This window comes from Oryx dammah, unplaced genomic scaffold (assembly GCF_014754425.2).
Source record: "Oryx dammah isolate SB20612 unplaced genomic scaffold, SCBI_Odam_1.1 HiC_scaffold_26, whole genome shotgun sequence".
Taxonomy (NCBI): Eukaryota; Metazoa; Chordata; class Mammalia; order Artiodactyla; family Bovidae; genus Oryx; species Oryx dammah.
In genome coordinates this window covers 23,276,378-23,288,968 of record NW_024070210.1, presented here as the reverse complement: position 1 = coordinate 23,288,968, position 12,591 = coordinate 23,276,378, and the positions used below count along the sequence as shown (strand labels likewise).

General features: G+C 44.8%; 1 protein-coding gene across 1 annotated transcript in view; it reads right to left on the bottom strand.

Moving 5' to 3' along the window:
• ZFYVE26 (zinc finger FYVE-type containing 26) overlaps positions 1-12,591 on the bottom strand; it is a 68,309-nt gene that overhangs the window by 40,833 nt on the left and 14,885 nt on the right. The window contains exons 11-18 of the mRNA XM_040226219.1: positions 11,097-11,708; positions 10,514-10,600; positions 7,606-7,674; positions 6,859-7,010; positions 4,661-4,862; positions 3,547-3,810; positions 1,043-1,162; positions 783-947 (exon numbers count right to left, since the gene is read on the bottom strand). Coding sequence (XP_040082153.1) covers positions 783-947; positions 1,043-1,162; positions 3,547-3,810; positions 4,661-4,862; positions 6,859-7,010; positions 7,606-7,674; positions 10,514-10,600; positions 11,097-11,708 — 1,671 coding nt within the window. The remainder of the gene's footprint in view (positions 1-782; positions 948-1,042; positions 1,163-3,546; positions 3,811-4,660; positions 4,863-6,858; positions 7,011-7,605; positions 7,675-10,513; positions 10,601-11,096; positions 11,709-12,591) is intronic.

Below are 12,591 nucleotides of genomic sequence, written 5' to 3'. Positions count from 1 at the left end.
GGGAGACCTGGGTTTGATTGCTGGGTTGGGAAGATCCCCTGGAGAAGGGAAAGGCTGCCCACTCCAGTATTCTGTCCTGTAGAATTTTATGGACTGTATAGTTCCTGGTGTCGCAAAGAGCAGGACACGATGGAGTGACTTTCACCATACAATCACAGGTTGGTTCCCTGTGCAAGTGATTCTCAGCCAGGAAGAGTTCTGAGTCTGGAGAAATCAGCGTGACGAGTTCCATGTTCACCCCAGGGTCTCTGGGGTGGAACTCCTCTGCAAAATGCACAGCACTCTTTTGGGGATGGTTTGGTCAATGTTTACGGAGTGACTTCTGGGTATATCCCTCATTAGGAATGAGAAACATGTACCAGCTAATGGTGTGCTAAGCATCCCTTCACTTAAGAGGCGGGGAAACAGGTGGGATTAGTTACAAGACCAGTCCTGGTTAACTAGAGGGCTGGTAGGGCCCACTTCTGGGCTTCCTAGGTGGCGCTAGTCGTAAAGAACCCACCTGCTCATGCAGGAGACTTGGGTTCAATCCCTGGCTCAGGAAGATCCCCAGAGGAGGGCATGGCAACCCACTCTTGCCTGGAGAATGTCATGGACAGAGGAGCCTGGAGGGCTACAGTCTACAGGGTGGCAAAGAGTTGGACATGGCTGAAGAGACTCAGCACGCACACACAAGGGCCCACTTCTGGGTCCTAAGCCTCCATTCCAATGTGCTCCTTCATGCTCCGCTATGTCCTTCCCCTAGTTCAACCTCAACCGCTCCCTCACAGAAGGACTGGTACCTGGCAGCTCTAATGCTTCTCTTAGCGACTGCAAGATCTGCTCCAGCTGCTGGGAGAGGGTGGTGTGGCTGACTACACAGTCCTCGGTGAGGCTGGGCCAACACATCTGAAGCAGCTCAGCAATGCTGCACCGTGGGGGACCTCCTCCTCTATCTTCTCCACTCTCTACGGAGAGCAAACGAGAAAGAAAAAATCAGGTCTGATCCTGACCCAATGTTCCGAATTCAGGAGATTGAAAAAAAGGTAGTTAAGCAGCTCACCTGATTTGATTTGCCCGGCTGACACAAGTGGGTAATTGAGAATCTTACTGATCTGCTGAAGAACGCCTGGAAAACCTCGAATGCCATCAGCATTGACGAATACGTGGTCTAGCCGGCGACCTGGCAATGGATGAATCAAGAGGGAATGCAGAAAAAACATAACGTACTTTCAGAGATTGAAAGTCCTGTATTTACGTGTAAAGTTTTATCTCCTTTAATATTAAGGGGGAGGTAGATGCTGTGCCGGTTGAGTAGACCAGTAAACCTGGTGTATTCCATGCTTGTGGTTCCAGATAGCCCTGGGCTATCTGTGGCAAGATGCCTCAGCTGTCCACAGCAGCAGACCCAGAAGCTCTGGTATTCCTGGGGAATTGCTGTCCCGAGTGAACCAGGCACTTCCTGTGGATCTGCCTTGGTACTTTTCTTAGTTGAGAATTTGAGCTGGGATCCAGTCTCCTCTAATTGTTTTAAATGGTATCCTGATACCTCTCTTATGCTCCATAAACTTCAGATAATCTGGAAATGCAGTAGGTACTAAATTAATTCCTGATTGGCATGAAACTAGTTGGCCTGAATATTATACAATCTTCATTCATTTTAGTATATAAGTGCTAGACGAGGGGGAAGTAAACTGTTCAGTAAAAACAGCATTGTGTATGCCACAGTACACTTTCTTAGAAGGACTATGTCAGCATTAAAGGATTTCAAGCCAATAGCTCAGAAGTGATTTGGAAGGGCGTGCATGAAAGAGTTAACACAGAAGGCCTGAGACTGCTATCCTCAGAAAGGCCTGCGGGCAAGGTTGGTCCTTGGCTGGCATCTCCGATCTTGACTGGTAGATGCTTTTCTACACTGACAAAAATTTCCCTAAATGATGGAAGTGACTGATTGTGCCCAAACTGTTTGTACGGTGTGGTTTATGCTGAATACCTGCCTGCCTTCCGAGAGTCTGGAAGTTTGGTACATGTTGGGCAGAGGGTGCCTTTGTCACCAGCCCCCAATAAAAGCCTTGGGTGCTGGGTCACCGATGAGCTTCCAGTAGACAACATTTCACATTTGTTTATTGTTACTACTTACTGCTGGAAGAGTGCAGTACGTCCCGTGTGACTCCAGCGGGACAGAATTCCTGGAAGCTTATGTCTGGTTTCCTCCAGACTTTATCCCATGAACCTTCTCCCTTTGCTAATTTTGCTTTGTGTCCTTTTGATGGTATAATTTGTAGCCATGAGTATGACTGTATGCTGAGTCCTGTGAGCTCTCCCAGCGAATCACTGAACCCAGGGAATGCTACTCATATCACACCCGTTCACCATTCCTCCCTCCGTATTACTCAGAATACGTTCCTTTCTCTCTGCCTCGTCAGTCCTTCCAGAGTTGGGTGTGTGTATCAAGGATGGGTGGGGAGTGACACTTTGCCTAATTCTTTCTTCACATCCCTCTACCTTCACTCCTCTAGGAATTCCATAGACACATTCTGGGACATTATTAACCTCAAGGTACAATCCTCCCCTTAACTGTGATCCACTAAAATTTTCCCTTACACCTGGTGTACAAGTTTGAGACCCAGATTTAAAGTTAAGTGGGATTCACTGTGGAGGAGGTATGCAGTTTAGGGGCACAAATTCCATTTGTACCATTTTTGGAAGGCAACTACCTTCACCACTGTATCACCAATGCCATTTGAACCAGTTTTGAATGTTTATCTCTTCCTTGAGTTTATCTATAAACCAGAAGAAAATTTCCCCAAATGACTGTAGACTGTTATGTCTATTAAGAAGGTGAGATTCTTGGGCTTTCCTGGTGGCTCAGTGGTAAAGAATCTGCCTGCCAATGCACGAGACACGGGTTTGATCCCTGATCTGGGAAGATCCCACATCAGTTCAGGTCAGTTCAGTCGCTCAGTTGTGTCTGACTCTTTGCGACCCCATGAATCACAGCACGCCAGGCCTCTCTGTCCATCACCAACTCCCGGAGTTCACTCAGACTCACATCCATCGAGTCAGTGATGCCATCCAGCCAGTGATGCCATCCAGCCATCTCATCCTCTGTCGTCCCCTTCTCCTCCCAGCATCAGAGTCTTTTCCAATGACTCAACTCTGCATGAGGTGGCCAAAGTACTAGAGTTTCAGAGAAAATAAGCCCTCATGCCACCACTGTTGAGTCTGTGCTCTAGAGCCGGGGAGCTACAACTACTGAATCTCTCACGTGCTACAGCCTATGCTCTGCAATAAGAGAAGCCACTGTAACGAGAAGTCCAAGCACCGCACCTAGAGAGTAGCCTGGCTCTCTGCAACTAGAGAAACAGTGAAGACCCAGCACAGCCAAAAATAAAATAAATTAAAAAGAAAAGAAGGCGAGACTCTCAATAGACTAGTCAGCAGAATGGACATGAAGAAATAAAGACACAATCCTTTCTCCTTGTCCCTCCTTCCCCAGTAACTTTCTTCCTGTACAATTATCAAGCATCTCAGAACAAAGGGGTCATGTGAAAGAAGCATACTCACCCTGACTTTCAAGGCTGCTGTTAAGGCGCCTTTCAGCTGTTTCCAAGAGCTGCTTGCCAGTTTTCCAGAGCTGGCACTGTGAGCAAGCCAGGTCAAACGCAGCCATGGCGGGCGGGCTGAGGTCTTCCAGAACCTCTTTCAGGGGAGCAGTGAGCTCCATTGGGCTGCTGCTTATCCAAAAGTCCTCCTGGAGCGTGGGGATGGGGTCTCCAGAGGTGCTCAGCAGCTTGTCGGTCACATCAGAGATGGAATAAAATACCATCCCTGGACACCCAGCGGTTGGGGGTAAAAGGCAAGAGGTTAAAATGATGCTCACTACCACTTTTATTTTGAGAAGTAGTTATAAGGTCAGGAGGAGTAAGGGTTTCTTCCAGATTGGGCCTAAAAGTAGCCTGAGAGAATGTGGTAGGTCTGTGTGTTCTCATCTGAAAAGATCTCTAAAATATATTGCTAAAACACCAAAGCAGAAAATAGTACTTGTTATAAAAGCCCATTCATATTAAAAACAAAAAGCATATGCATATATTCTTTTGAATCTGTAAAGAAAATTTCTGGGAGCATATAGAAGGGGCAGGGTGTGATGGTTAACTTGATATATACACCCTAGATCGGCAAAAGATGTAAAAACATGGGACAAGATTCCACTTTCAAGAAACAATGAAAGGATGAGCTCTTTCTGCACTACAGCCAAGGCTGGGCCTGGAGATCTGAGAATCCCAAGCTATAGACTTTGGACAAAACTTCTTCACTTTTTAGGAACGTAAAATAATCCCTGAATAACTACATGGGAAGAAGATACAGTAATCAATTCCTCAAAGCTCAAGATAATGGCCATCAAAACCCATGGTGGAAACTGCATTCACACTCCTCAGTATAAGTCACGTAGGAGAGGCTTAACGGAACAGTTTGAGCAGCAGGTAAGTGACCCCTGTGGTCAGCAAAGTTGGCCGCAGCTAGAAAATGACTTGGGGGGGTGTCAGGACTGCTGTTCTTCAAGGCAAGCGTCCTGCCCTGGGTTTTTGTCATCTTCACGCTGAGTCTCTGGTTTGGGCAGTTTCTCGCCTACACCCTCCTCCCCCAACTCCCTCAGCACCCAACAAGAGGGAAGCCGGACCTGCGGCTGCAGCGCTGCCGATGGCCTGCAGGGTGGAGCGGCCACTTCCTGTTCTTCGGATGGTGCTGCTGCCCCCGTCTGAGTTCTGGTTTTCAATTTTATGTTCTACTCGGGCCAGCTCCTGGATCACCTCCTGGTAGCGCTCCATGAACATCAGCTCCCCAGAACTGTGTGAAGGCTTCAGGTTGAAGGTGAACACCACCTGTCACAGGAGAGAGAAAGGAGTGTGGCTTTCGGTGGGCCTGCTGGAGTGGGGAGAGTCTACAGATCTGAAATCTTGCCAGTCATCAGCCTCTGGCCCTGAGACAGCTGCTTTGCGGGGCTGGAAGAGTGCTGGATGTGCAGAGAGTAAATCAAACGTAGAAATAACTCATAAAAGTCAGCAAGAGAGTCACCAGAGCCCAGCAGAATATAGGCAAATGATGTGGACAATTTCAAAGAGAAAATGCATGTGACTAATACACAGATGGAAAAAAGCCTTCCCTTCCAAGTAGGGTTCCTGTATTTTTCACAGCTTGCACACAATCCTCTTAACATTCCAGGAGGCAGCACAAGCAGGTATTACACTGAACTCCAGTTTTCAGGTGAGGATATCAAAGCTCAGAGAGAGTAGCTCAGAGGGAGTAAGGGTCTTTCCGATTTTTAAATTTTAAATTCAGAGAATTTAAAAGTCATCCTACTGTGCATCTATCATGAGGACAAAGTGTAAAAATAAACTCTCAGGGGGTGGTGGTAGAATGAACTGTCACAATCTTTTTTGAAAAGCAATCTGGCAATCTATGGAGCTTTAAAAATGTTTATATTCTTTGACTCAGTCATTTTTATGAGAAACTTTAAGGAAAAAATTTCAAAGTCTTAATGTGTAAAGGTAATAATCTTTACACTAGTTATTACGATGATTACAGGATTGAAAATAATGGTCAAACGCAGCTACATGATCAGATAAGGTCACTAAAATCAGTTACAGAGTAAATACTTGTAAAAAAGGCACTAAAATTTTAGATTCAAAGTGATCTTGGCTCTATATAAAGGTCACATATATTTCAGAAAGACATTGGCAAAAAATATACTTTTATCTTTAGTATTGGTTGCTCTGGATAATAAGATTAAAACTAATTTTATTTTCTGGTTAATACTTTTTGGCATTTTCTTATATGCACAACTTGCTTTGTAACCAGGTGGAAAAACTTCTATTAAAAAAGAAAAAAAGAAAAGAAAAACTCAAATTCTCAGAAAAGGAAGTGAGCACTTTAGTGGTAAAGCATCGGGGACCTCTTAACTGACTTCTTGGTTTGGGTGTCAGAAAGGCTAGTGAGAGTCCTATCCTCCTGAGAGGGACAGAATTGTCATGTTATTAAAATACAAGAGCTAAAATGTGTCAGAGGAAGTTAAACAAAAATTATCCCATCACATAGATGTTTCCATGTAAAATCACATGAGAGAAAAATTCTGACCTGTTTGTTAAGAGACTAGCATAGGCATCATAAGTACAACAAGAGAGTTTTAACAATTAGAATAGTGGGTTTTTATGCTATTACATTTAAACAATAGCAGAGGATTCCTGTATTTCTCACAGCTTGCACACAATCCTCTTAACATTCCAGGAGGCAGCACAAGCAGGTATTACATTTAACTCTAGTTTTCAGGTGAGGATATCAAAGCTCAGAGACAGTAGCTCAAAGGGAGTAAGGGTCTTTCCGATTTTTACTCCCTGCAATTTCCCCTACACCCATGAACCTCCCAGTCTGCTAGCCCCCCTCCACTTACTGCGTATTGAACTGGCATTCTATTTCTTGTTAAAAATGGTCTGCACAGTGATTTCTAACTATATAAAACCACATATATGTTCAGAGAAGGACTACAAGGAAAGATACAATTTTTCAATGTTTTGATTGACGCCCAATATTTTATCTTGCTAAAACACCATTTAAGAAAACAAATGATTGAACAGCTTAAATCTCCCCCTGGCTGGATCTTGAAATCCACAGTGCTCAAGATGGGGTTCCATACATGCAAACTCCCTCCTGCTCCTCCTGCTGGAATTGCGCCCTCGGTGCACCCAAGGGCTCTGGCTGCATACACATCCGCCTCAACCTGTGGCCCCGCGGGTCCCAGATGGTAAAAGGCTGCCCTAGTGCTCCTTCCTGTGACGAGGTAAGGCTGAGGCTCCTAACACGTTGCACAAGAACCCGCCTCACCTGGTGGGCCTCTGCAAAGTTCCCCCGGAGGATGCAGGATGCCAGCAGTGACTCAGGTGGGGAGAACATCATGGGGATAAGTGAACTGTGAGGTTGGGGCTGCAATCGGCCCTCCAGCTCATTCTTCCCAGACGCAGCACTCAGACTTCCCTCTGTTGGGATACAGGAACATGGGCGGCCACGGAAGGGACAGAAATTGAGGACAAACTATTCTGTCACCTGCTGCCAAACTCCTATCCTTCTCAAAGTCCTCTAAAAGGTCTGTAAATAGATCTTGATTTTTCCTCAGATGAAGGGCACACCTATGCTATCATTTTTTTTCTCTTCTTCTTAAATTTGAAGTACAGTTGAAGTATAGTTAATATTGCATTATTTTCAGGCGCACAGAAAGTGATTTGGTTATATATACTCTTTTTAAAAATTCTTTTCCATTACCGGTTATTATAAGATAATAAGTATAGTTCCCTGTGCTACCTACCCAGTAAATCCTTGTCTATTTTACATATGGTAGTGTGTATCTGTTAATATGCTATCATCTTTAAATATAAGACTTATGTACCAAATATTTTCCTTGGGTATTTACTTCTGTTTCTCTCTACTGATGGGTAACTCAGCTGATAAGGACATAGCCCCCTCCCTGCTGAACACAAGCAAGAACTGCTCAGTCCAAGGTTTCACACCGGGGGTTCTGACAACTCTATCAGGGCAAACTTACGGGAAGTTGGCAACTGGTAGGGACACTGATACCTGAAGTACTTGTGCTCAGTTCACTACTCGTATTTTCCAGGGATGATTTGGAAGCTTTGTCCCGGTCATCTAGAGGTATTAGGAAGAAACAGAGAAAATCAACCACCAATAGCTTACAGTGCAGAAAGTGGGAGGTTGGCTTGAAAGCCGAGATCTAGGGAGAGTGAAAAGATAATGAGTAGTTACTACACCAGTGGCTCCTTCTACAGCAAAACACCAAGTTCCTATGGACCTGTATATATATATGTATATATACATATAATTTTTCCCCCCAGTGGTGAGTCTTTATTCCTTTTAGCTGAGCTGTATCGCTCCCCTTGCAGGGAGGAGAATTTCATCCTATCTCAGTCCAGCTGCTCCTTCTGAGTGCCCTGAGAAATGGGGATCCATCTTCTTAGTCTCATTCTATAAGGTTCCAGGCTTCCTTGGCTGATGGTCCGCCTCCCCTACAGCACAAAGATACACCTAGCAACAAGCTCCAGGGAGCGGTGCTGGCCCTGGCAGAGGAGCAGGGTCAGGAAGTGGGGTGAGAGAAGTGACTCAGAGTCTGGCTGAAGGTGCTAGAGCAGCAGCTGCAGGGGTCCAAGAGGTGAGAGAGAAAGCCCTGGCTGGATCCCTTCCTGGGCACATTGATGGCCCCAGAGCGGGCTTAATATGACCCCAGTGCTCATTTGGGTAGAAGCTTATACTAGTGGGTTAACAAGCTCTGGGTCTCAGAGCCCCAGGAGCTTTCAAATTACTTCTAGGGGTCACCGACCCCCATCTGCCCACTAAGCGCTGTCAACAGTCTGAAAAAAAATAAAAGCACAACTATTATAGCCAGGAAGCAGTAGGGTGCCAAAGAGGGTCACAAAAATTTTCGGACATAGAAAAGGTGGTCCTAGTGCTTGAAAGAGTAGGGAACCAAAGGATAAGGCCAGGCAGGCTGAAGACTACGATATTGAAAGCCCTGGAGAAAAAGCATCTTCTCAACACTTCCTTTCCTGAAGTGCTGGGGCTTTCAAGGGAAGCTTGCTATTCCTTGTTGTGATCAATATGTAATTGGAGGGTAATGTCAGGTCACATAAGGCAGCCTCCTTGGCTTACTGTGGGGAAGGAACAGACAGCTGCGGGAAAGAGAAAATGAACTATGCATTTGGGGTTGGATCAGCCAGGTGAATGCAAACTATGCCTTTTGACTCCAATTAACTGAGTCACTTAAGGGGCTCAGCCTGTAAGTTTTCCATGTTTCTCTCTCTGTATCTTCCAGCCTGGCCAGGATGCTTGCATCTCTCATTGCCACTTATCTAAAGCCAACTCATTTGTCCATGTTTGGTTCAATAGTCAACTCTTTTATAAAACCTGTTTCTCTGCCTTTTCAGGCTATGCTGACCTTCCCTTCCATGAGATCTCTTCTGTTTTCAGGCCATGCCACTGGGCAGTTTAAGTTTTCCATGGGTATTGTCTATGCAGGTAAATCGTAAATTCTTCAAAGGCAAAGTCCTGGTTTATGCCTCATTCACTTCCCTCAAAATACCCAGTATTTTTTAGGGCACAGTAAACTATTTAAGAATTACCTGTTAATTATTTAAAAATGAACAAAAATCATAATGGAATATGACTATACAAAATTTAATACTTCTGTATAATGCTCAATAGACAAAATGCAGCAAAGCTTGTAGCACATAATGACAGAATATTTTCCTTCAGGTATAAAGAGCTTCTCACAATTCAACAAGAAAGACAAACCCAATGGAAAATATGGACCTAAGACTGAAAATTATAAACAGCGAATAAATATATGAAAAGACACAATCTCAAACTAAAAATTAGTATTAAATTGATGACACACCATTACTATACTAATCATATTGGCAAAGATTAATACTACTCATTGTTTTTTTTTTGTGATACTGCTCACTTTTGATGAGTGTATATTTAAACAGGCTTTTATATACAGATGATGGGAATGTAAATTGGCCTGCCTTTCTGGGGGGCAATTTGTTACATCTATATTTTGTACCCACATATACTTTGACTTTCTGTTAAACTGCTGTCTATATTATAGATATATTCACACAAGTATGCACACACATACATACAGGGTTGTTTACTGTAGCATTGTTTGTAGGAGCAAAAAACTAGAAACAATTTAAATGCCCACAAAAGGGTATGTAGGACAATGGACTCCTAAGCGGTCTTTAAAATAAATGAAGTGACTTCTCAATATGGAGTATGATACATTTACATATGTAAGAGGGTGTAAGTGAAAAAAGAAAGGTGCAGCTCTTGATATACAGTAACAATGAATCTATATATCTTCCCAGGTGGCACTAGTGGTAAAGAACCTGCCTGCCAACGCAGGAGATGCAAGACACGCAAGTTTGATCCCTGGGTTCGGAAGATCCCCTGGAGCAGGGCACGGCAACCCACTCGAGCATTCTTGTCTGGAGAATCCCAAGGACAGAGGAGCCCGGAGGGCTATGGTCCATAGGATCATACAGGCGGACACAACTGCAGCAATTTAGGGCACATGTATATAAAATGATATATATGCTTGCACTGCATGGAGAGTTTCTGGGAGAAAACTATAAGCAAGGGTTATTTAGGGGAGTGGGATTAGGATAATCTTAGACCACTTTTGTTTGTACTTTATCTGGAATTGCTAAGATACTTTATCTTTGGGTGGTCCAGTGGTTAAAGACTCCACATTCCCAGTGCAGGGGGCCCAGGCTGGATCCCTGGTCAGGGAACTAGATCCCACATGCCACCACTAAGACCTAGCGCAGACAAATAAATAAATAACAATTTGAAAAAAAGATACTTTAAGAATTGCTGACTGTTTTATCTTTAAGAATACTAGACAAACAGCAATCCACCATCTGCCTGGTGCGTGGGATGGAGGCATGGGGAGAGCTCTTTGGTTTACCTGCCCGGCTCTTTCTTGTCCGACGGCCCCGGCGGAGACTGGGGTGCCGTGTGGTGATGGGTCGGTATCTTCGGGAGGGTTGTTCCTCTGAAACAGCAAACCCAGTGGGTCATATGGGAGGTTGATCAATCTTTTTTCTAATTGATGTATCACTGCTGCTGTACAGTATTATATAAGTTACAGGTTATATATAATATATAATGTCATATTGTATGTTACAGTTGCACAATATAGTGATTCACAATTTTTAAAAGTTATACTCCATTTATAGTTATAAAATGTTGGCCCTATTCCTCGTGTTGTACAATATATCCTTGTAGCTTATTTTATACCTAACCGTTTGTACCTCTTACTCCCCTACTGGCCCTCCTCCCTTCGAGAGTTACCAGTTTTGAGTTGGTACACCTCCTGGGGCAATAACAGGGAAGGTCTGAACCGGACTGTGAGCCATGGAGCAGTCCCCGAGCTCTGACAGGGGTGGTTCTGGTGATGCGTCTGCAGCTAGTTGGCTCTATGCACTCCTAGTTCTCTCCCGTATTCCTGAGATGTTTCTTCCACCTCCCCTTCTGTTATCTCCTCTCACCTGAGCCCTGGATGCTGGTCACCACCTTGTACCTCCACTGGGCCTCCGAGAGAACCTTGGAGAACTGGTGCAGGCGACTCTGCAGTCCGTCTCTGCTGCCCGAGCTGCTCTGGCCTTCTAGCAGCTTTGGCTGCTCAGGGGGACCGTGGCTGCTCAGCTCATCCAGCTGCTCCTGGAGCAGCCTGAGGAAGGCCCCTATTGCAAATTCATCAGCCAGGAACCCACTGACACCACTTGTAAAGTGCTTTAGGTCCAAAAAGCTGTGCCCGTGAGGCTCTGGGGAACTGTCTTTTGGCTCTGGCTTTGGACAGCTTGGAACAGTGTAGGCCAGGCTCCTGGCGGTACCCAGGGCACCCTGTTCTGACTTCCTCTCAGGCTGTGCTACGTGCTGAGGGCTCTCTGACGGGGATCTCAAACTCAGCGGGCCCTTCCCCTCAACATCATCATCCTCAGCGTAGTCCTCGGGCAGGTGAGGCTCTGGGTGAAGATCAGCAGAGGTGATGAGGAGCAATGAGAAGATGTTTTCTAGAAGTTCCAGGCACAGAGAGTCAGGAATACTGCACAGATACTGTTGACACCTGGCCAGGTACGTTGAGAAGAGATCTGAAGCACCTGAAGCAGCATGGGTTAGCGAAGAGACCAGAGAAGGAGAAGGAAAGAGAGAATGCAAACATTAGAAAAAGTACTTGCCAGACTCAAACACTCTCCCAACTTTAACTCATTTCTTTTTTTGTAATGACTCAGGGAACTGTGGTTACAGTCAGAAGAATGAGAGACCGCTGAGCCATGTCTTCACGATTTGCAGAAAGATTTTGTTTCCTTAACTAAAAGCGCAGCTGACTGAGCACTCACAATTTTGTTTCTGCTTTCTGAAATTACATTATTCCTCATCTTGGAGAAGCACTCCATATTTCAGTTCCTACAATGAAGACAGCCTGGAGACTCCTTATCCTTCATTTCCCATTTTCATTCACTTTTACACTACAGGTGACCACAGGCTACCCAGATCGCTTAAGACACACTCACTGGTCAAAAATGACCATGCTTAGAGGTGAAGGTCTATTCCAAAGCTGCAAGGGAGAGATACCTGAAGGTAAGGAGTTGCAAGTTATTAAGAAAAATGGGAGAGAATAGGACAGAAGGTTCTTTCAAACTGTAGGCTGTGACCCAAGACACTGACATAGCTGCATTTGAAAAAATGAAATAAAACAGAAAAATAATCTGGAGTGTGCCCTGTTGTTTCTTGAAAATTATTTGTTTTGTTGTTGTTTAGTTGCTAAGTTGTGCCTCTTTTGTGATCCCCAAGGACTGTAGCCTACCAGGCTCCTGTCCGTGGGATTTCTTAGGCAAGAATACTGGAGTGGGTTGCAATTTCCTTCTCCAGGGGATCTTCCCTACTCAAAAGATCAAACCTGCATCTCCTGTAGAGGGAGGCAGATTCTTTACCACTGAGCCACCAGGGCAGCCCTATTTCAGTTTATATGTTAAATATATA